Source organism: Myotis lucifugus, unplaced genomic scaffold, assembly GCF_000147115.1.
Source record: "Myotis lucifugus unplaced genomic scaffold, Myoluc2.0 scaffold_170, whole genome shotgun sequence".
Classification (NCBI taxonomy): Eukaryota; Metazoa; Chordata; class Mammalia; order Chiroptera; family Vespertilionidae; genus Myotis; species Myotis lucifugus.
The window spans coordinates 1941668-1967569 of NW_005871218.1; the positions used below are offsets into that span (position 1 = coordinate 1941668).

At 37.7% G+C, this 25902-nt stretch overlaps 1 protein-coding gene across 1 annotated transcript in view; it reads right to left on the minus strand.

The window, feature by feature from the left end:
* Positions 1-11149: 11149 nt before the first annotated feature.
* TBL1XR1 (transducin beta like 1 X-linked receptor 1) overlaps positions 11150-25902 on the minus strand; it is a 152949-nt gene continuing 138196 nt past the window's right edge. The window contains 6 exon segments of the mRNA XM_023760055.1: positions 11150-11176; positions 12258-12359; positions 15758-15923; positions 16488-16615; positions 18115-18189; positions 18332-18453. Of these exon segments, the coding sequence (XP_023615823.1) occupies positions 11150-11176; positions 12258-12359; positions 15758-15923; positions 16488-16615; positions 18115-18189; positions 18332-18453 (620 nt within the window).

Sequence of the window (25902 nt, forward strand, 5' to 3'; positions counted from 1 at the left end):
AGCATAGTGGTTTGGGTCGATGTCTGGGTTCTCTATTCTATTCCATTGGTCTATATGTCTGTTCTTGTGCCAGTACCAGGCAGTTTTGAGAACAGTGGCTTTGTAATACAGCTTGATATCTGGTATTTCACAGACCTAGAACAAACTCTCCAAAAATTCATCTGGAATAAAAAAAGACTGATAGATATTTCTTACAGGTAAGAAATTGACGTTCAGATGTAAAGGAACTGTTCACATTCACATCTATAGGAAAGAGGTGGTGCTTTTTATAATTGTGTTCTCATTTTTAAAATTCACTCTCCAGGAATGCCTTCCCACTCTTACCACCACCTCAAATGAATCCAACAACTACTCTTTTCCAGGCACTGTTCTAGGCTCTGGGGATCCAGAGAGAAGTACAGTAGATAGGTTTTGCCCTTCAGGAACTCAGTCTAATAATATCAGAGCAGATAGGAAGCAATTCTATAAGCAGAGCTATGTCTAGGCGCTGACACCTCACTCTCAGTGAAGGCAGAGGAAGGAAGTGGGCAAGGAGTTGGTGGGTGGCCTTCTTCCCCAGAAGCACTTGACATGATTGAACCTGACAATTAAGGATTAAGCAAATGAGGGAGGGAAGAAGGCATATTAGGAGGAGGTGATTACATGAATAGAGGGGAAGACACCTTTCAGGAGGTGCAGGTATCTCAGTCTGGAGAGATGAGAATGTGACTGAATGTAGGAGACAAAGCTTCCTCAGCCATTTCAATTCAGTTACTAATCAGGAAGACACCCAGTTCCTGCCAGCCTCTATTCCACAGCCCCTACCCCTAGGCATTGCTACGAATTCTCATTGACAACCATAACCGTAACCCATTTCACAGGCCCTCTCACTGCAGCCAAGTTTCTAATCTCCCAGGAGGCCTACACACCAGGCATACTTACACTGGTAAACACGCTTCCTGGGGACATACCAGATCGCCAACAAGTATTTGCTTTAGGAAGTAACAAAAAAAGCCCCAAGACTTGAGAGGGTGAAATGTGTAAAAATAGTATTTAAGAAGCCTAAAAAAAAGAATGTCTGCCCTAGCCGGTTTGGCTCACTGGATAGAGCATCGGCCTGGGGACTGAGGGGTCCCAGGTTCGATTCCGGTCAAGGGCATGTACCTTGGTTGTGGGCGCATCCCCAGTGGGGGGTGTGCAGGAGGCAGCTGATCGATGCTTCTCTCTCATCAATGATTCTAACTCTCTATCCCTCTTCCTTTCTCTCTGTAAAAAATCAATAAAATATATATATATTTTTAAAAAGAATGTCTATTCATTTGCACATGGACCAGAAATTTAGCTCCCACCAATATTAGTATAGACCATTAAGTATTCTGGTACTTCTATGAAGCACACAATTAAACTTAACCTATATAATGTACTGTGGCAAATATTGTCTTCCATGTTTACCAAAACTTAACGATAGCTTCAACATTTAGTGACTAGTAACATAGGCTTAAAAAATCAGTTGTTTTCCCTCACTCCTGCCAAATGGTCGTCATTTCTTGGTCTAAATTATTCTCTTGTTCCCACGAAATTTCTTTTCTACAAATTCCTAAATGACTCCTTTTGAAATAACAGATTAATTTAATGCCAGAAAATGGGTGAGTTGCAATTCTTTGAATGTGCCTATTAACTAGGGATGTGCATCATAATCAACTGGTGAATTTGTGCTACAAACACACAAATATCTGTTATAAACACACACACACACACACACACACACACACGAGGCCACACACGAGGCCTGGTGCATGAAATGTGTGCACTGGAGGGCAGGGGGACAGGGGGGAGGGGAGGGTAACCCCTCAGCCCAGCCTGCGCTCTCTCACAGTCGCGGACTGCTTGCTCCTTACTGCCCGCCTGCAGCGGAGGCAGGAGAGGCTCCTACCAACACTGCTGCACTCTCCAGCCTTGAGCCTGGCTTCTGGCTGAGCGCTCCCCTGTGAGAGCACACTGACCACCAGGGGGCAGCTCCTGCTTTGAGTGTCTATCCCCTTGTGGTCAGTGTGCGTCATTCCACCAGTAGGTCAATTTGCATATTAGGGTTTTATTTTATAGGAAGGCTAAGTGCTATGACGTGCACTGACCACCAGGGGGCAGACGCTCAATGCAGGAGCTGTGATGATGCACACTGGCCATCCTATATAATAAAAGCCTAATACACAAATTGACTGAATGGCGGAACGATCAGTGGAAACACGGGTCGCTATGACGTGCACTGACCACCAGGGGGAAGATGCTCAATGCAGGAGCTGCCCCCAGCCCACAGGCCCCAGGCCAGCCAAGGTGGGTGACAGCATGGTCTCTCTGATTACCCTGCCGGTCACCCCACAGAGGGAGGCGACTGGTGGCGGTGGCGGGGGGCAGGGCCGCGAGCAGGTGGCACCAGGCCGGCCAAGGCGGGTGCCAGTGGGGGCCCCCCAATTGCCCTGCTGGTTGCCCCACAGATTGGCCCTGATCGCTGGCCAGGCCTAGGGACCCTACCCATGCACAAATTTTGTGCACCAGGCCTCTAGTCCTACATAATAAAAGGGTAATATGCAAATTGACTCTAACAGCAGAACAACTGGGAATGATTGGTCAATATGACACACAGTGACCACCAGGGGGCAGACGCTCAATGCAGGAGCTGCTCCCTGGTGCTCAGTACACTCCCACAGGGGGAGCTCTGCTCAGCCACAAGCCAGGCTGAGTTGCCTGTACAGCGGTGGGGTGGGAGCCTCTCCCGCCTCCTCAGCAGCACTAAGGATGTCCGAGTGCAGCTTAGGCCTGCTCCCCGCTGTCAAGTGGGCATCCCCCGAGGGCTCCCGGGCTGCCAGAGGGATGTCTGACTGCCAGCTTAGGCCCAATCCCCGGGGAGCGGGCCTAAGCCAGCAGGTGGTTATCCCCCGAGGGTCCCAGACTGCGAGAGGGCACAGGCCGGGCTGAGGGGACCCCCCCCCCCCAGTGCACAAATTTTTGTGCACCAGGCCTCTAGTTTAAAAATCAACGGCACCGTGGACCTGGCACCCACAAACCAACACTCGGCTTCCCCCAAGTGGGATACAGGCCCCCGCCACCACCCTGGAGCAACACCCCACCAAATCGCAGCCAACCCTGCCGAGACCCCATGGTGCAAAATGCGGCCCACAGCCCAGCCCAGAGACAGTGGTTGTGGGCCCCGGGTAATGATGTCACGTAGCAACGCTCGGCTTCCTCTCCCTAGCGATTAGCCCCCTTGGAGTTTCTTCAGCCCAGGAACACAACTTGCTTTATAGCCAGGTGCAAATGTTTTACAGTTTAACCAAATGTTTGTGAAGCATTTTCCCGTGCCTCATCTCATTTGATCCTCACAGAAGTTCTGGAGTGGGTAGAAAGGAGACTCGGCAGAATCCTATTTTCTTTTCATTAGCAAGATGTGAATAGCAATATCAAAATATTTCTTCTAATTAATTTCCTTTCAATGTGCACAAATCTGTGCACCAGGACACTAGTTGTTTATAATAGGAGACAACACAACTATTAAAAATCAAAATTATGGTAGCATATAGTGCACTTTACACAGCCAGACACTATTCCCTAAGGGCTTTAAATACAGGCATATGAACAATTTTGATCCTCCTACCTCATTCCACTAGTCCCATTCTATAGACAGGAAAGTCAGGACAGTAACTCCTTAGGTCAAATAACTAGTAAGTAGTGGAGTTGGGACCCATACTAGGCAGTCAGGCAGAATTCATGCTCTTAACCTCTTTGACAGTGATTTTCAACATTTTGATCTCATGGCACATAAACTAGCTACTAAAATTCTGCAGCCCACACAAAAGTACATATTTTGCCAATCTAACAAGTCTCACCTTGAATCATTCACACCAGATGGCTATCATTGTGTTGGCTGTTGTCATTTTTTTAAAATAACAATCTAAGGTAAAAGAGGTCAGTGCCCCTAACTAAATAACCAGGTAGTGCATGTTTTAAAAATTCTTGCAGCACACTGGTTGAAGATCACTGCTTTGCGGTATAGGAAAGTACTTGTACTTATAGGACAAAAGCCCCTGACAATTTCAACGAAAGTCTTTCTGAAATCAATAAATACTACAACCCCATTTTTTAAAAAAAGCATATATTAAAAATGTCTGGAAGGACACATATTGACAGTGGTTACAACTGAGAAGGAATTGGGAGCTTGGAAATGGGAATTTATCATTTCCCAATTTCTGTATATACATGCACTTCTATGGCATATAAACAGGCATTAAGAGCAGTGCACATACCTTGCAGGGCAGGAACCTTATTTTAAAAAAGGTTTCAATGAACTCTAGATTTATAGAGATTGTTAAAAAAAGTAAAATTCACTTACCTCTCATTTAGTCTTGATTCATCATAAGAGATATTTCAACATCATATTTGTCCAACTTCAAACAAATTTATTTCCATATGCTAAAATATTTCAACCACTTCACTGGAAATAAAGACATAGTACATAGCTACATTTTTCATGTCACATTAAACTCACATTATTTTAGGACTGTAGGTAGACCTTTATTACGCTATCCATGCCGAATGTGCAGTTCTCCATTTCCGTCTCCTACTTGGGGATGCTGCTCGCCAAGTTGGGAAATCAGATAATTAACCTAGGGTTAAGAATTTGTTTGCTGAGTTCCTTTTACTTTTAAAAATCTTTCCATCAGTCAAAAAAAGCTTATGTGGAAAAGGATCTGACAATGTGTAGATTTTTCAAAACCCCCTAAATCTGAACATATGCATTTCTGGAAGCTGATGTTTTCAAATGTCTGATCTCAGACGGAGTTCAGTGTGACTGGATTTTTACTGCAGGAGTTTCACTTCCTGACATTTCTATTCAGTGCCTGAATGAAGAGTCCTATCCAGTAGCCCTCCAACCTCTGCTTTAGGTATTTCTGGTAGAGCCCATTCTGACACTGGATTACTTACTATTACTAAGGTGTTTTTGTTTGTGTGTTTTTTAAATAAAATTGTGGTATCTTTTTCTATGTAGATTCCACCCCACTGGTTCTAGTTCTTAAAATGTGAATTGTTTGCATAATTGATCATACAAACCCAACAACCAAGAAACATTACTAATTGTCTTCTGTACTTTACTAAACACTTTGTGTTTAATATATTTTTAAATTATAAAGAAATTACAAGGAACTCCTAAAAAATTTTATACAAAAATATTACAAGTTAGGACAAAGCATTGCGATATGACATTTGAGAACATGCAGAAAAAGTAGCATAGGGTTAACATTTCATTGTTGACAGAGTGCTCTGGAAAAAGTACCACGAAACTACTATCCACAGTTGCTTTTCCTCCACTGCATCTGTGGATGAATATACTGAGGAAAGAGTGAACTTTAGCCTGATCTGCTATGTATCATCACAGGTAAGGAATCTGACCTACTGTATAAAGTATAAGAACTATAAAATAAAAAATAACCCTTTCTGTGAATACTCAAATTGATTTCAGCTTCACCTCAAGCTTCTACAGATTATAATTCTTAGACCAACACTTTTTGAAAAAGTGTAAAATGCAGAATATTAACAATCTATGCCATGCAATAAAAGTTAACCCTTTGAAAATAAAAGGCTGTCGGAAAGTTCTAGCAACTGCATTAGCTTATCATTTAATAAAACATGACAAGGCTATACCTGTATTAGTGTCTCCTTAAAAAAATGGAAGGGACAGGTAAAAGACTGGGGAGAATACAAGTTTTTACAAAACAAAACAAAAAGTATGACCCATGATTCTTTTTAAGTCTCTAAAAGGAATTGGGATTAATTAAAACTGGAAGGTGCCTAGTATCTTTCCTTATAGATTATAAGTTTTGTTAGCAATATAAGCAACTAGCTAAAGAGGAAGTTACTAGATAGGTTTATATGCAGAAAAAATGTCATTAAGAAAGTTGAGCATCCTGTCCTAAAAATCAAGCAAATGAATCTGAGGTCTCTTTTAGTTTGATTATGTGAAACAATGTCCTTTAAGTACAATAATTATTTTTCAAAATAATTCAGAATTATTCCTTAGCTGATTAAATGCTCTATTTTCCTTTAATAAAAATAGTAAATAACCCTTCATTTAAAAAATCTTATCTCTGGCGAGAAGTAATAAAATAGTAAAATTTGTAATTTTATCTATGGGCTTACTGTAACTATGTATCTTAGAAAACAATATATTTATGAAAACAGTGGTTTGGGTTCTTATGGCAGTTGTTACAAATAGGAACACCAGTATGGGAGAGAACAGACATGTAATATGTTATGAAGGCTAACTCAGAGCAAAAAAATTTATTCTACAATAGAACATTGGAGGAGTAAATGCAATTAAAGTGTAAACAAGAAATTGTAAACAAGAAATAGCATCCCTCTCTTTACTTGACTAAATAGTCTATACAAACTACATAGATATCAAAGGTTTTATATATGTACACAGCCAACATAATATCAAAATATATTTTATTCTGGACCTCTTTCAGATCTGATTCAAATTACAGTTGTCAAAGCAATACAATGCAAAGGGAAACTGCAACAACAACAACAACAAAAAATGTGCCTAGAAAGGATAAAGGGTCATTGGGGACAAATCATTGTGATGTGGAACCAAAATACATCGTAAGTGTAACTAACATGGTCCAGGACAGCATAGAACATCTATAATCAGTCTTCCTTACACAATAATCATGAAAACTGAACAATAAAGTTCTTCAACATGTACAAAAAACTGTCATGGGCTGGTTTACACTTTTACAACAGTTTTAAAGTTAACTGGATAACTAAAGAAATGATGCAGACATTTTAATCCAGTGCTATAGGTAGGCTCACAGAATTAGACCCAAAGGATTTGTAAAAATCAAAATTAGAACATTACAGCTACAATGTCAAAGTCAGGAAAGAAGAAAATCATATCTGTATTTAGGGATTACAGAGCTACAAAACGCAGTCTGTGTTTTTGTTTTTAGTGAGATGGATAAGTACATCAGACTAGATACAACATGCAGAATGTTTTTTTGAACTTATCCAAAAATCCGAAGAAAACATCATGAAATAGCTTACTAGAAAAAAAAAAAGCCTCAGTTATTCACCCTGCTTCAACACTGTCAACATAAAGGCAGAAATAAAGAATGCTATTAATACTTCAGAACTACTGATATAAGACATCAAATTTCTAAATCAGTGTATTTAAAAAAGTGAATGCTTCCTCTGTTTTCTCTCTCCTCTACATTAACTAGAATCATGTTAAAACAAACAAACTGATACTGAATGTGACACTTCAGAGCTACTACCAGGAGGAGTAATAATTCATAACTTCCCTACCCTCCTTCCATCCCTGCTGATTCAGAAGGGAAAAAAACAAATAAACCCACAAACCAACCAGGGTCTCTTGTAGATTTGCTGCTATTCCCCAAAATGTTGGCATTTGCTGCCATGCCACAATGATGGTCCACTGAGTAGGATTCTGTGGAAACTGTCAACAGTAACTCACCAAATGCAAGTACCATCCTTAGCATGTGAGAATAAATGCAGGTTCTATCCAAGTGTACAAATGCACTTACGAAAATGAACTGTTTTGAGAAGGTAAACAGCACTACATTTGAAATTTATTTTTCCTGTTCACATAAGGATTATCATTTGTGATTCCTTAAATAGCAAAAATGCATACTCCTCTTCAGGCCTCTATTCAATAGTTTACATTACTCTTAACAAAATCATTCTACATAAACAGCTCCTTAAAAATAGTACTCTCTCATTAAATCTAATTTGACAGAAAGAAGTTTAAGGAAAAAGGAGTGCTTTATAAGTGAAAATGTACAAATCTTTGGCCTTTCTCTTGACATTTTTATATGTCAAAAAGCAAACAAAAACAAAAAAAAACACCCTTCATGTAATTCAATCTTATGATTACTTTTGCACCATATTTGTTTTTTACATCACAAAAGGAGGCACTTTCAGTTATCTATAAAAGGGGTTTAATCCTAAAACATACTTAGAGAATAATTAAAACAGAATTCAATACACTCTAAGACCTATCAGGAAATTAAAAGTTACCACTTCTAAAAGCCATTTGAACGTCAATGATGGTACCTGATCAACAACAGGAAATGGGGATTGGATAAATTATAAGAGCTTAGGGGATTTCCTACATGGAGAAGAAATAAGATCCCTTATGATGTTTAGGAGTGACAGCTGCTCTTTATTCTATTTTAATCAGTGAATATTCTAGTCATTCAAGTTTTCCTTTCTATTTTTCCTTATGATAAGCTTCTTAACAGTAGCCTAAACAACAATGATATATAATGAATACCACAGAAAATCTACTGGAGTCAGTTGAACTTCAAGAATAAGTTGTCAGAAAAAAATGAGCAAGAACCTCAAATATAAAACTTTACTTGCTGTGAAACTTGGTCTCTTACAATCATGTTACTGCTCAAATTAGAGGCAATCTGCTTTTTATCTACTGGAGCAGCATCGTGGCACATCAGCAGGCAATGATGATGTTGAGAACAGCAGCAAAAATAAACAATTGTATGCTCACGAAGAACCCAAGCCTACAAAATGGATACCTTCCAGATAGTTTACACTTAAAAGACCCAAGACATCAGGATAATAAAGCTCTGTATTTATAATCTTTCATATGTTCTATTGTGGCTATTATGCTTACGTAAAACAGCTAAAAATTAAAAAAAAAAAAGAAACAGAAAAAATGACAATACCATAAAAATGTAGCTGTCTATTTTGGCAGCTATACTGCAGAACTACTTGACCGTCTTTTAATTAGCTGGGGGGGAAAGTCAATAACTGTATGCAAATGAATAAACTGTCAATATCAAAATACAAAAGTACTATCAATAATCACCTCTGACTTTCAGATTTAAATTCAGTGCAATTGACAAATGCATCGCTAAAGGAAAATGCAGCTTAAACATACGTAAAACATTTGTGTCTATTCCTGGGAGCACATTTAAAAATTATTGCACAGATTTTTTTTATTTTTATTTATTTTTTTAAAACAACAACAGAGGTTAACCACAGATGTGGACCTCCAGCAATAAAAGCAGGATTTCAAGTGCCAGATACTCAGCATATTAGGTTTCCTACATAAGTCACAGGGTAATAGTTCTAAGTATGTATAATGTGATCCAAACCCTAAAAACAGCTGGCACAAAACCATCATAAATGACTGCCTCTCTGGATGTAAATTTTTAAAAATATTATTACAGTATCATAGTCCCCACTAACAACAACTGGGGTACATATAACAATGTATTATGGAATTAAGTGTATTTATTTTCTTTAACAATAGCAAATGCTATCCTACCTTAGTAAAACCAAGACTTGCTTCAATCAATGCTCTTATGTAAATATAGCAAAACAACAAATGCTGAAAATCAAAGCTGCATGACTTGGACTAAATCACTTTGTACTTAAAACAGAGGTTAAAATTTTAGTAGTAAAGGCCTCAAAATATTTAGTAATGGAAATAGTGTTACAAATTTGCTAAGCGATTCCTTAATTAAAGTCTCTGAGAGATAAATTTGACAACTGTTCTCTTCAAAACTGACAGTTCTGGCTTCTCACCTTAACCACAACAAACTTGTTAATCACACATATGAACATAGCCCCATGCTATCATTTGTCAATTCTCTAAATTTTCGCTTTTAGTTGCATGAGCACAAGAGGAGATTTGATCTGATACCTACATCCTTAAGAAAATACTTGATATTATAAACATAGTAAAAGACATGATATAGTAGTGATTACTGACAAAAAAAAAATAGCAGCTTAAATCTATCTATATTTGAAGAAAAATGTAGTCACAAGTACCACCAATGCAGAATCAGAGCAGCAGGGAAGTTAGTGCACGTATACATTTAAAAAAGAAAACAGGAATCACTGCTATTTAAAAACACCTTGAAGCAAGTCTTGTTTTAAAGATTGTTTTTAAACTAAGATAGCTAACATTTTGCCACGTAATGGCAGTGTTATATGCCGTTATCTTGCTTTGTATAAAGAAAAGTTACACGAGAGATTTTTAATACTGGAGTTTGGTTATATTACATATTTAAGCTTCTACACAGAATGATGGACACTTTTGAGAAGCTAATCCTTATCCAGAAACATTTTAATCTCTTAAAAAACAAAGCAAAACAAACAAATAAACAAACAACAAAAACCCCAAACCTACTTTGCTCCTTTTACAATAGTGCACATTTTAACCATAATTTAGTTATGGCTACAAAACATCAGAAGACTTTTTTTTTTGCATCTTCTCTATGGTATTTTTCTTAAAAAAATTTGTGCCCTCCTAGTCTTTAATTGGCAGAAATATGTCCCAAAATAGAAACTACTGCATTTAAGCCACATCACAAAATAAAACAAAATGAAACAAAACAAAACAAAAAAACAGAGCATAATACCCTTTTACTGATGTGTCTTACAGATTGACATGACCAAAGTCATATATTTTTATTAATTTCCAATTTCTCCTTCCACAACATGCACCAATTGAATATATGCTCTGGGAGCCATAAAAGGTACCAAACATTTATCTTTTCAAAAGAATGCATTAAAATATTTTTTTAATAATTTTTGTAAATGGTGAAAAAAATATAAACAAGAAACTGATTCACTCCCTTACTTCATGCATTCATAAACTAAACCAAAAACAAAAGTTTAAAAGCAAGAACAAACTACTGCTGCAAGTTTTTGTAAGTCCATTTTCTCTGTACATACAAACTGCTCAACTATTGAAGGAAAGAAAAGAATATAATCCATGGTGTCTGCTGATTCAAAGGGGAGAAACAAGGCTGTCATTAGTATCCAAAAACTGGTACATGTATGGTCTGCTTTTATAATGCATATTTCTTTCTTCTGTTTTTCATATCCAAAACTTCTAAATGCTATTTTAGGGGCACAGCAGATTAGATTCCAGCACTTGGTGAACAGAATTCACAAGCTGTGACAAAATTCTGCCATCTTCAGGGTGCAATTTTGTGTATATACTTCTTTTAGATTTGGCTGTAGTGGACTGGCCATGGTTCAAGTGGGACGATAGCAGTACATGGGTCAGGGACAGTCATTTTGGCTATGTACACATTCATAGTCGGTCCATGGCTTCCAACTAGTAGCGCTATTTCCGAAGGTCTAATACACAAACCTGTAAGAAATTAAAATAATCAACCAGTGTGTTAAGAATTTCATTATACAATTGTAACTTAACTTTTCTATAGTATAATTTGGAATCTATTTCTTGGTTCCAAGTTCACAAAGCTGGTAAAGCAATAGTAATCATGGCAACGGGCACTTAACAGAAATCAAATACATCGTCTAATCCAGCTGGAGGAAACAACGATGGGCTAACATTACAGAGGCAGGACCATGGCTAACATTTTGAAGATTTACTCTCTGCTAACTAAGAAGTAAAAAAATGCTCAAAATAACCCTAGCCAGTTTGGCTCAGTGGATAGAGCATCTGCCTGCCAACTGAAGGGTCCCAGGTTCGATTCCGGTCAAGGGCACAAGCCTGGGTTGCAGGCTCGATCCCCAGTAAGGGGCGTGCAGGAGGCAGCCAATCAATTATTCTCTCTCATCAATGATGTTTCTATCTCTCTTCCTCTCCCTACCTCTCTGAAATAAATAAAAATTTTTAAAAAAAGTTTTAAGAAAATGCTCAAAATAAGCCCGTTTCTATCTTTTGGGTCTTAGCAAAACATACTACAGATTATATTAAACTACAGCTTCAGTAAACAGCTAATGGCTGTACCCTTTCCACCTTCCCTTTGCTTTCAGAGTTTTAGAAGCCATAACTCATATTTCTGTAAAGAGTTGACACACTTCACCCTGAAAAGTCTCTCAGCATCACATATTCCTCAAATGCAGGACTCAACTGCCTCTATCACCCCTTCCCTGGCCACCAACACTTCTGCAGGGAAGAGAAAGTAGAAATAGGCAATGAAAATTCAAATCTCTCATAGTGGTATCCTGCTATTCCTAATGTCACTAAGGAAGCTTGATTTTAAAAATAACTGTCAATTTCTTGATTATGAACACACTCTTTTAGCAAAGGTAGCACAAACTTTATTTACATTTTTTTGAATGAAATGAACATAAAAAGTATACAGTTTGCAGTAAAAAGACCAATACCATATCATAAAATTTATTTTGAAGAGAACATTAAGCCACATGTATTCTCTATGTTTACGCACACACACCCTCTGGAAACACTGTATTATACTTACTGAACCATCTGATGCACTGGCTCCAACCTTGTCTCCTGCTGCATTCCAGCAAACTTCAAAAATTCCACCTGTTCCCCTGTAGCTATGAACTAGAGCACCTGTCTAAAAATATGAAAAACAAAATTTTATAAATACTAACATCCTCAGGTAAAATATTATAAGGTTTATTTCTAGCAATCAAAGGTAGGATTTAGATTTAACTCCAAAATAAATACAAGCTCTAAAATACTAGAAGTGTGATCTGAGGATCCTTTCATAAAAAGAGAACACTAATCTGCTCTCCACAGATCATCCACACAGTTAGTTTCTCCAGGACTGATAACCATTCTCAGCTAAGGCACCTCTGGCCTCTCTGACACAATTAACAATGGTCAGAAGTGAACATTCAATCTATGACTTAAACTTTTGATGATGTTACTAAAAACTGCACGAGTTTGGCCAACTTGTAAAGACAATTGTAGTGTGAGTCTGTTAGGTATTCCATATTAAGTAAAATTAGAATAGACCCCTAAGCTATAGGAGTTATGAAAGAAGCTAAAAAATATACATACATAATTCTTGAATTCTTAAAAAAGTGTAAGTAGGATCACTAATAATTTCATTATCAATTTAGCTGAATCATAAGTATAATTAAATTATTTTATTCCTTCAGCAAGAGGAACAATAATCATTCAGCTGCCACTGAGTAATTAAAACTCAGCACAAAAAATGTACTGTCTTAAGAAACCAGTCATTAAATAGGGCAAAGGTCAGAGGTTCTGCTGGGAGGAAATGGACAATGAAAAATATGCTTCTGGTGTTCTGCCCTGACAAACAGGATGGTATCTCTCAGCTTTAAAGCAGCCTAACAGGCCTTCCTAAACAGAACATGTCAGCAGACATGTACCTGGTGAATACCTCCCAGACCGCTAACCCGAGTATATCACTACAAAGTCTGTTTTTCCTTGCTTTCCTCTTCACAGTGTGTCTGGAAAAGCTGATCACACTGGGAAGGCTCTACTGCTTCCTAATTTTTCTTTTCCTACCTAAAATGTCTAACAATTTAAGAGATTAATTAACAAGTATGAATACAGGTCTTGAATATCTACAAGTAACTAGAAGAGAAAGAAGTGGCACCAATAAAATCTAAAATCTACTGATACATAAAAAGTAAAATCTATAGGACAGTCAACTTTGGGGTTTAAGAAAACAAAAACTTTCTTTTAAAAGTACTGACCAATTTCTAAGCTTGAATTAAGCTATAATTGAACAAAAATAGCATGGTCAAAAGCCAGAGTCAATGGATCAACAGCATCTACTCAAATCTATATGTATATTCAGACCAGATTTCAACAATTTACCTGTCACATGCTTAGGTAACATATCACCCAAATAACGAAAGAAAAGAACTACATGCATATTTGATAAAAGGATAATGACGGTCTCCTACACTAAAAACTCATTAGATGCATTTTGCTATTTTCAAACTTTAAAAAAAAGCTGCTCAAATGCCCTTAAGAACCAATCAGTATCTGCCATTAGAACTCAAAGCTGCTCAAATGCCCTTAAGAACCAATCAGTATCTGCCATTAGAACTCTCAAGTCCTATACCCAAATTTCATTGAAATTGATTTTCTCACAATGGAGTAAATGAGTGATTGAAAAGGTATACAACAGACAAATTATCCATAGATTGTATCTAAAAAGCCTTTGCTATTCAGTCACAACAGAAAGAGTAATGTGAAAGGAAAGCCAAGGGGAAATGTAACTAGTAGACTGAAAGAGCACAGCAATGTGCCAAAATTCATAATGTTCCAAACACGAGCAACAACCAGTAAATAAAAGGAATATATTTTTTAAAGATATTTGTGGTTAACAATAAAATCCATAAAACACCTCAGAATAAATTTAGAAAAAGGAGTCTTTATAAAGAAATGATAAAATCTTACTGAAGGGAAAAATAATACTTAATTAGAGGGACTTACAAAGTTATAGTTATTAAAGCTATGCTAGTGATACAGGTATATACAAGAGCACCTATGAATAAATCACATAAGAACTTAGTATATGAAAGAAGTGGTATTATGAAACATTAAAGGGACAATAAATTGTACTGACATAACTGATTATCCATCTTCTAAGATAAAATTAGAACTCTAGCTCACTCCATATATAAAAAACCAATCCCAAAGGAGTTAACAATATAAATGTAACAACAAAATAGTAAAAGTATAAAATGAAAGAATCATATTGCTTTTAGACACACACACACACACACACACACACACACACACACACACACACACACACACAACCTCAAGACGACAACTAAAACTAATAAAAACAGTTGCCTGTAGGGGATCAAGACAGAAATGGGAGCAAAAGTTCTCAGTGTATACCTTTTACAATGTTTTGTTTTTTGGGGGGAAGACCACCTGAATGAATAACTTCATCAAAAATAATACTTGAGCCCTGGCTGGGTGGTTGTTAGTTGGAGCATCGTCCAATACACCAAAAGACTGCAGTTTGATTCCCTGTCGAGGCATGTATGGGAAACAACCAATCAATGTTTCTCTCTCGCTCTCTTCTAAAAATCAATAAAAAGCATATCCTTGGATAAGGAAAAACAAAAACAGAACACTTGAAAATGATGATTTAAGCAAAATAGTCTGACCAGAAGCAATGGAGAGTAATACAAAGAGAAATAGACCATAATAACTTACTGTGGCTGTACAATAACCAGTGAAGAGCTGGATCATGCGAGTCAAGTGACTGCTATTAAAGAAACTGTATGGCCCTGGCTAGGTAGCTCAGTTGGTTAGTGGTCACTCCAATAGGCTAAGGTTGAGGGTTTGATCCCCCGTCAGGGCACATACAAGCAGCAATCAATGAATGCATAAATAAGTGGAATAAGAAATGGATGATTCTCTCTCTCTCTCTCTCTATCAAATCAATTTTAAAAAAAGTAACAGAAAAAAAACGCAGTATATGTAGAATAAAAACTAAAATACTGAAAAGATTAAAAAAAAAAAAAAAAGAAAGGAAAGCAACAAATAGGCTATTTTCTCCACGTTTAGGAAAGACTCTCTATAGCACTGTCCCTAAAATGGTAGTAGAGGTTTAAGTTTGTTACATTGTGTTCAGTCATAAAATCGTATCCTTTAGTACATTTTCACTGCTCATATAGATTATTCAAAGACAATCTTTTTAGAAAACAAAAAAATTATATTATTTAATAAATGCACCTTAAACTCTCACATTTTAGGTCTGCAAAAGTACTGGAAAAAATAAAATGAAGAATCTAGAGTTGTTTCTAAAATCTGGTCCATATCATGAAAATATAACTTTAGTTGGTTTCCATCTTTAATTAGCTGTAATTTTTTTTAAGTATTCATTTAAAAACAAGAACTGAATTCAGGGCACAAAAGGAATGACAACCAAAAAGGAAATTATTTGTACAGGCTAATGCTTCCTATTGAATGAGAATATTTGACTATTCTTATACAGACATATAGACATACCTGTGTGTTCCAGATGTGCACACATTTGTCAAAAGACCCACTTGCCAGATACCTGCCATCAGGACTGAAAGCTACACTGTACACAGGCTCTTGGTGTTTTGTCAAGGTATGGATGCAAATTCCTCGGTCTACATCCCATAATCTAACAGTAGAGTCAAAGGATGCACTGACAGGGAGGAAAAAATGTGATTTTATAAGTAATGAAATACTCTCAGCCCACCCCCAATGTACAATATTCATCCATTCCTAACAGCCAGCACAAATTCCTCATGAGAAGTAGGCTGGGCTGTTAAAAGAAAGTGTTCGCAAAACCCATCTATAATGAGAAAAGGCAGCTTCAGGGCATCCCCAGGTCCCTGAATTGAAGCACATAAATGAACTAATTCACTCTATTCCTTTGCTCTTTAAATAATTCCTTTATATTAATCCAGGGTTTTGACTGTATTGACTATATTTTTAACTTTATAGTTTTTTTAAATGCTGAAGAAATTTTATTGCACTGTGCCTCAATTACTTGGGTAACAATCACCAGCAAATATTTGATATCTCCAGACAAAAAAATACATTATGACTTGAAATAATAAAACTCTGTTTAAAAGTTCCCATATATATATATATATATATATGTATTCATTCTTTGTATATATATCTCCCCTAATTTTCTGTCATATTTATTAGAAGTTGCATTTGTAGAAGACTCATAAAAGGAAGAGTAAGACATAAATATTACCTTGCTAACATAAGGTTGGCATTTGGATTATTTGTCCCTGGTCCTGTTGGACTCCACTTGATAGTATAAATTTCTTTATTATGTGCTTGCAAATCATGGACACAATTGTCTTGTTTCATACTCCATATCTAAGTAAAAAAGAAATATGTATGAAATTACTTTTCCATACAAAAGGTACATTTAAAACACTCTCTTGACAATTCAAAATATAAGTGCTATAACCAAAACAATGTTTATAGAAATCAAGGGACTATTTGAAAATAAACTAAAATGTAGAATACACTTAACATTTATATCTTTTAAAAATGACAATTCTTTCTAAATATTCTCTATTGTGAGGCTTCAGGACTGAATTAACTGTAGTTCTAAGATTACTTTTGATAGCTGCAGATGGCATAACTCAATAAACTCCTTAGGTGATGTTTCTCAAATGTTTATGTATTAGTTTTATGCTGTCCATTAAATAAAAGATTAACATTTTAAATTGCTCTTAGAATTTAAAATAAGAAAATATTTTGCACAGAGAAAATAGATAAGCAACTTACAAATAAAATATGATTCATGTATGACACCAGAGCATAGGCAACAAAAGCAAAAAGAGACCGAGACTAATAAAATTAAAAAGCTTCCACACAGCAAAGGAAACAATCAGTAAAGTAAAATAAAAAAGCAACCTACAAAATGGAGAAAAAACTTATCCAATATAGGGCTAATTTCCACAAACATATACAGAACTCCTCCAACTCAACAGCAAAAAAAATTATACTGATAGAAAAGCATTTTTATTAGCAATGTTTGCAAGGAAGCCCAGGCTTGAGAAAAACAAAACAAAAAAACCCCATCAAACTAAAAACAGCAGGTATTTAAGGAAATAAAACTCCCAGGTTACCAAGGTTACATTTAGTCTGTTTCTGGGAGGAGGAGGAGTAGTTTTCCCTAATGAGCATGATGGCTATAAAGGTCACTGTCTGCAGGCGCTGGCATTGCAGAGTCAAGAACAACATTCTTTTCAGTAGTTAGTATATTGCAGAAAAGGCTTCATTAATTTGAAGATTAATAGTAGGTTGTTCTTTATATCAAAATGTCTTTTCCTCTTATTGTGGTATGTGATATACATAGGTGTTAGTTCTGCTTTTAGTTACACAACAAGAAAAAAGTAAATTCATATTGAGATGTGAATACGGCATGTCAACTAGGCTCACTCACCGATTAAGTGATTCTCCGCAATCTACCAGTTTCCAGGCAAGGGTGACACACATTACCACCATAGCAAAATCAATAGTTTGCAGATCTCAATCAAATTCATGAATGCTACAGAGATCTTCGTTTCTTAGTAGTCAAATCTTTGCATGTGCAAATACATTTATTGCACCAATATAAGACTTTCTAATAGTGAAGACAATTTATAACAGCACATTTCTAAGTACCATAATTTCCATCATGCAGCCATCCTTTTAAATGAAATTTATTTGCTCTATTCAAACATTTGAAATACTTCATAAAAGAAAATATAAAGAACAAGGATTAAGCACTCAGTGAACTATGAGACATTCTACAGTGTTCAAATGGCCTGCACAGTGACACTGTATGACATCTCCACCCCATTTCTCCCCGCTATCCAAATTACCTTCAAAGTCATGTCATCAGAACAAGAGGCCAGGAGATTGCCAGTTGGGTCCCATTTGATAGCATTTACTTCATTCTAAAAATAACAGTAAATATTTATATTTTCATTTTATAGACCAGGTTGCTCTTTGGTCATTAAACATACATACTTCAAACCCACTCTGAAACATTACTTATTCATCATAATCACTTCAAAGAGGGGAAAACCCGTTTCTCACCGTATGTCCCTGGAATGTTTTAATAGGTCTGTCTTGTCCTAATTTGCAGACATGAATGCACATATCTGTACTACAAGAGGCAAAGGTGTTGTTGCTCTGCCAGTCAACATCCAATGCTGGTGCTGAAAAGAAAAAGGCCAGGTTAGCAGCATTCGTTCCACACGTACTGCTACCTAAGAGCCTTCACTTTAAACCATGGTTGGGCATTAAGCATGCTAATGGAAATGTAAAATTCTACTTTATACTTTTAAAAGTGGAATTTTTAAAAATTATATCTAAATATAAAAAATATTAACAAATATCAGGTTAGTTGCCTCCATGTCAGACACAGGCTAATAAGGAAGTATACTGGCCTGGTGATCAGGAGGTCAGTGTTCCTGAGGGCATACTCAGAATTACTAGCACTGGGTTTTAGTTTCTCATTTGTAAATGATGCTACACTTCTTATTTCTAAACTTCTGTGAGTGTTCAATGAACAAGAATCCTTGGTTCTGCCACTCCCTAACTAGTAGTGGGCTCTCAGCAAACCACTTAACGTGTCATGGTATTTTCTTCATCTAAACAAATGGGAATAAAACCTTTAAACTTAGAACACAAGGATAATGTGAAAATCAAGTGAGAGGTATTTATGGAAAGTACTTGGTAAGTTACAAGCTAGACAAATGTTACACTGAATAAGTAGCATTCCCAGCATCTACTCAACTGATAAGTGTAAAATTGCATATGATTCACAAATAAATTTTCTTCTAAGAGATTCCATCAATTACTTCTTAAAATCATCTCTTAAAATCTATGTCACTGAATTTCAAACCTCAGAAGCCCAGAAGCTGGCTACATTTATTACTTATTTTAGCTCTACTATGATTAAAGATTCTTCCCTTTCATTGTCCCCTGCTGAAAGTTGCAAAGATTCTATAATTAGCAATGCAGATTAAGGTAATGATAACAAGTAATCAGGTTAAGCAATAGGAGCATACCAAAAACAATGGATTTAGAGCAGGGATAGACATACTATGGCCCATTAGCCAATAACAGTTTCCATATTTCAATTGGCTGGGGAGAGGGAAAAAAAAAATCAAAAGACTATATCTGATCAAAATAAGACCTAGGAATGTGAAAATTATGTGCAATTCAAATTCACATATAAAGCTTTATGAAAATCCAGCCACACTCATTTGATTACATATGGCTGCTTTTACCTGCAGCTTACCAAACCTAAAAGTGATTTTCTGAGCCTTTACAGAACAAGTTTACCAGTTAGGAAACAGAAAAGGTCAAGTTTAAGCTGTGTATCCTCATTATTAGAGATATAAAAGATCTAATAAAGGAGGCTGGAACTGGTATCTATGGGAAGGGAAAAACAAAGCCACTCTGTATATATCTAATTATAATAGTAATTGGCAATATTGAGACTAGATATATTATAAATGGGTGTTTTGAGCACTTAGATTAATAATCCAAAAAGTACATCATGTGTGCGGGCTTACAACTATGGAAAGGAGAACAAGAAGAATTACAAGAAGAAGAAATTAAAGCACTTATGACTCAAAGAAATATTTACTCAGGATTTTGAGAACTATATATAGCAATACATTTTTAAAAAGACAAAGGACAACAGTGAAACCTAATTTCACTGGCTAGAGACTAATCAGGTAAAACACTAAAATCTAGAGTGCAGCTCAGGGAAGCTAATGGTAGTAACATGTCCAGACACTCCTGAAGAACTAGCTTCGGGTATATTTCCACAATAAAAAAACAGGGATCAGGAACCTACCTGGACTGAGTCAGTAAAGGAAAGTAATACTTACAAGATGGAAAAATAACTTACTATGAAACTTACTATGCAGGAGGTATTAAATCCTCTCCCCAAGCAACCTTATGAAAACTACAGTGGTATATAAAAAAATATTAACATAAATTCACCTACAAAAATTTCAAATTACAAGAATTCCCACCAGATTTAAAAAAAAAAAAAAAAAAAGAACAAGACACAATTTTAGAGTGGGCAAGTGGCGTGAGTGAATGGCAGTATGGCAGTGACTGCTACTGCCATAAGACAACTGCTCAGGATGGCCTGGCCTCCTCCCTCCCTAGTATAACCTCTTCACCAGTCCTCAGCTTCTGAATGCCTGGGTGCTAAGGGCTCCTCCCAGGGGCAAACTTCTTCAGAGAACCACACTGCTCTGTTGCTTCTACTTACCCCAAATGTGGCTACTACTCAATAGCTGGTGGTATGTAGTTGGGGATGGCGGGGGGAAAGGGTAGGTTAAAAAAAAAAAACCCTAGCACCCTTGGCTCAAATGAGAGAAATTCTGAGGTGTAAACACACCCGTCAGAGCCATGTCTGATGAGGCTGAACACGGGATGTTTCACCAGAAACCTTCCCTTCCTGGGCCCTTCCTCTTTCCCATCCTGCTTCCCACACTCCTCACTTGTCTCTCCTGGGAAGGTTTCCTTAATAAATCACTTCACTCAAATGCTTGGCTCCAGGTCTGCTTCTGAGAGAATCCAACTTAAATCAGCCAGGAAATAAAACTACAGGCCAACTTTGATTGGCACCGTGTGTGAACTCTGCTGCCATCTGTGTGCATCACGATTCTCAGAGTAATACAGACACTGCTGGCGTGTCACCCACTCTCAGGCCACTCCTTTCCACTCTGCCCTCCTGTGCTCCGCACCTTGGGGCTGACTTCTCCAATCACATAGTACACCATCCTGTGCCTACAGAGTTCCCACAGTGGAGGACACAGTCATGAGCCCCAAGGTCAGCAGAAACAAAGAAGACAGCAATTTTGTTCCCATTTCTTTCAGGCTGGGACTCTGGCAGCTGCTGGGATTACTCCATGTTGCCTGTGTTTGCCAGGCAGCCTCTCCTCTAAGGCCAGAGCATTTGGCTCCTGCTGCCTTCTCTAAGTCTTAGGTTTCTGGCAGTTGTTAAACTCCGAGTTACCTCATATTCCTCTGTTTTTCACTCTTCCAACACCTCTGCAACTATTTCCTTGTATTAAATTCCCTTTCTTGGAATACCTGGTTTAGAGTCTGCTCTCATGCCTGGCATCTGAGTAACTACTTACACTACACTTTCATTTTTGTCATTAAATATATGACTTAAGTTATTTCAAAAACCATTTTAACAAAATGATACTTAGGTAAATAATTTGTTCAAGAAAGAAAGAAAAAAAGTGAAAAATAAAATTAATTCTAATAAATTGCTATGAAGAAGGTCAAGTATCTGTTCTGATGCACAAGCGTATTAACTTGGCACAGAGCCGTCTACAAAATCTTAGCAGATGAAAATAAGAAGTAGTATTCAAACAGAATACTGTTAGGTTCAAAACAAAAACAGTGTATGAGCAGGTACAGGTAACTGAAGGAGGCTCGGGAATGCTGCAACATGAACTGGGTGATTAATGCGTCTGCGATACGACTGGCTCGTAAGGTGCAAAGGTTATGGATTGGTGCAATCTAAGAACACATACCTCCTTACTTCATATTTATTCCTAAAATAAAATGAGTCCAGGTAACGCAAGTTCTTTAGGATAGAAATAGACCTCTAACATAAAATGTACTTTTATGTAAGTGAGAGATGAGAGGTGTATTCACTATTACTGGCCTCATTTTACGCATAATGAAAGTCTAAGAAAAGTTAATTTGCCCAGGGTAACACACTTTTAAAATCTTGAAGCTGAGATTCAAATTTCTGTGTCCTCCAATTCTGATTTTTTTTTGTTAAACTATGCATCCTTTGTAAGTTAAAAAGGTAATGAACAAACCTATGAGGGTAGGGAAGAAAGGCATTCATTACTCATTTGCTTTTTTTTAAAACAGCTTTATTCATATATAATTCACATACCATAAAATTTACCCCTTTAAAGTATATAATTCAATGATTTTTGATATATTACATTAATTTTTAAATATTGTGGTCATATGTAACATAAAATGTCATTTTATTAAGTGTAAAATTCAGTGGTGTTAATTACATTCATACTGTTGTGCAAATAACCATTAAGCAACACCTCCCCATTTCTCCCAACCCCCCCCCCCAACCCCCGTCCCTGCTAACCTTTAATCTTTACTTCTTATCTATATACTAGAGGCCCGGTGCATGAAATTCGTGCACTGGGTAGGTGTCCCTCAGCCCAGCCTGCCCCCCTCTCACAGTCTGGGAGCCCTCAGGGGATGTCCTACTGACGGGCTTAGGCCCGCTCCCCATAGGGGAGCGGGGGCTAAACCACAGTCTGGCTGCGGGTGGCTCGGAGCACGCCCCCCTGGGCAGGTCCATGGGTCCACTGGGGGGCCTTGCAGACGGCGCGGCGTGCCTGCCCACGAACCCCCGGCGGGAGTGGCCTCAGAGCTGGGTGGCACAGGGGCTGGGGGTGGGCGCCGAGTCACGCCGCGGCCGCTCGGAGCCCACCCCCAGCCCTAGTGTGTGGTGTGTGTCTGCTGGGGCTGGGGGCGTGCTCTGAGCTGGTCATGACGCAGCCTCCTGAGCTGGTCGTGATGTCAGGGCCTACTTTGCATATTTCTCTCTTAATATATAGGATATTTGCTTATTATAGTTATTTCATATAAGGAGAATCATTCTGTTTGTCCATTTGTATCTGGCTTACTTCACTTAGCATAATGTGTACAAAGTTAGCTGATGATGTAGCATGTGTCAGAACTTCATTCCTTTTTATGGCTAAATAATACATTGTACATATAGACCACATTCTGTTGAATATGACCTGGGAGTAGAATTGCTAGGTCACATGGTAATTCTATGTTTAGCTTTTAGAGTAACTGCCATACTGGTTTCCACAATGAATGTACCATTTTACGTAATTACTACGAAAATATAAGGGTCCTAATTTCTCCACATCCTCATGAACATTGCTATTTTCATAGCTGTCCTGTGTTTGAAGTTGTAACTCACTGTCATTCATCTAGAACAGCTGTGGGCAAACTACGGCCCGCGGGCCGGATCCGGCCCGTTTGAAATGAATAAAACTAAAAAAAAAAAAGACCGTACCCTTTTATGTAATGATGTTTACTTTGAATTTATATTAGTTCACACAAACACTCCATCCATGCTTTTGTTCCAGCCCTCCGGTCCAGTTTAAGAACCCATTGTGGCCCTCGAGTCAAAAAGTTTGCCCACCCCTGATCTAGAATCATGATTTATGCATTACACAAGAGTGTACATAGGGGAACATTTAGTACAGAAATTAAAATGTAGTAATTTAAAAAACAGATAATTCCATTTCTGGTCAAGATGAAGTGACAGGGATCATATTTGCCTCCTGCCCCAAACAACCAAAAAAATTTACAATATCCTATCTAATAAAAGGGTAATACGCAAGTTAACCGTCACTCCATCACAAAGATGGTGGCGGCCAGTCCTCTCAGCCCCACTGGAGTCCCCCAGTGGGGGGAGTGGGGGGGGGGGCTGCTGAGAGCGGGCAGTGTGAGCGGCCTGGCAGAATGCTTGCTTCATCGCCGCGGCAATGAGGCAAGCGTTCCACCCCAGCCGCGGAGGGCCTCTGGCCAGGCCGGGTGCGGAATGCTTGCATCGTTGCAGGCCAGGCTGAGGGGACACCCCCCACCCCCCACCCCCGTGCACGAATTTCGTGCACCGGGCCTCTAGTATATGAAATAATAGTTCAAGACATTGGACATCAGGCAACAAAGGACAGTGAGAGAAGGGAAACCCAACAAACAATGTTCCTTCAAAACTGTCTGAGCTTATAATCTAGGGGAAAAAATGTCCCCGTCATGGCATAGGAAAGAGAAACCTTCCTAGACCGAGATCCATGACATTCCTGAATTGAACAGCCAAAGCTGAGAAGGCAAAGGCAGCTAGAATTCATAGGACAGAGTACTGGAAAGGAGAGAGCTATGCAGAGAATTCTAAAAATCTGCAGTCAGTCCTACTCACATGTTCAGCACTTATGTGTGAGGATACTACCTGAGACTGGGAATGCACAACTCAGAAAGATTAGAAGCAGCAATGCCTGATGCACAAGGCTGCGAATAGTGCCTGTACCCACCACTAAATACCTATATTAGAAAAGCAGAAAGGTCTCAATTCAGTGACCTCAACTTCCAAAAGCATGACACATAAAAAGAAGTTAATAAATTATGGAATTCATCAATATTAATAACTTCTGATCTCCAAGGACATTGTTAAAACAATACAAAGAACACAGACTGCGAGACGCTATTTGGAAACACTTGCATCCAAAACACATAAAGAACTCACAAAACTCAATAAAAAGAAAACATAATTAAATAAAAGGTCCAACGATTGAAACAGACATTTTACAAAAGAAGACATAAAGATGGTAAATGAGCACATGACAAGATGCTTAACATCATTAGTCATTAGGAAATGCACATTAAAACCACAGTGAAATACCACTACACACATCTTAGAGTGGTTACAATGAAAAAGACTGACCATGTAAAAAGTGCTGGAAGAATACAGAGAACTACCCACTGCTGGTGAGAATGTAACTCCATTTTTAAAAATGTACTCTGGAAAACAGTTTGGCAGTTTATTAACAAGTTAAACATATACCTATTGTATGATCTATTCCTAGGTATTCACACAGGAGAAATGAAAGCACAAATCCATATAAAGATTACTTGTGTACATGAATGTTGATAGTTTTGTTTGTAACAAGCAAAAACTGGAAACTACCCAAATGTGCTTCAGTAGGTGATAAATAAATGGTGGTACTTATTTACGTAATGGAATATTACTCATCAATTGAAAGGAAAGCAAAATAATTATGCAGAGTGAAACAAGCCAGACCAAAAGAGTACATACTCTGTGATCCCGTTTACATCATGTAAACTAATTTCTGGTGAGGGGAAGACTACCAGTGATTGCCTGGGGAAGGTGGGGAGAGATAGCACAGGGGCAAGAAGAAACGTCTGAATCCAACAGATGTATTTCAATGTCTGGAGTGTGGAATCAATGGTATATACATATGTCAAAACATACCAAATTGCACAATTTAAATATGTGTTCAGGGTGGGGCAAAAGTAGGTTTACAGTTGTAATCATATGAAACAATTTGTATTATTATTATTTATAATTATTATATTATTTTCCATACAAGCAACTGCAAACCTACTTTTGCCCTATCCTGTATTTTTTTGGGGGTGGAGTAGGGTGGGGTGTCAATTATACTCCAATAAAGCTGTTTAAAAAAACCAAAAGGCCTGGCAAGAAAGAATACCATTGGTAAAAATATCATTTACTAGTGAAATGACTTTAATACCATCTACCACATCAGGTTGTCACAAGGACTAAATGGGATCATGTATACAAAGAGCAGCATCTCTAACACAAAGTTGGTACATGTTATGTAGTAGCCAGTAACAGTACCGCATGCCTACTTATTTCAATACGCCATCACTTTGGGGAGGTAGGAGAAACTAATAGGCAAAGAGCCAGAGGCCTAAGAATTCTATTTGGGTGAAGACTAGAAGCAAAGGTGAACAAAAACTGATGTGTAAATGTCTACTAATATGGTAAACTGTAATCAAGCTGAACTGTTTAACATTATGCTTGCAAAATT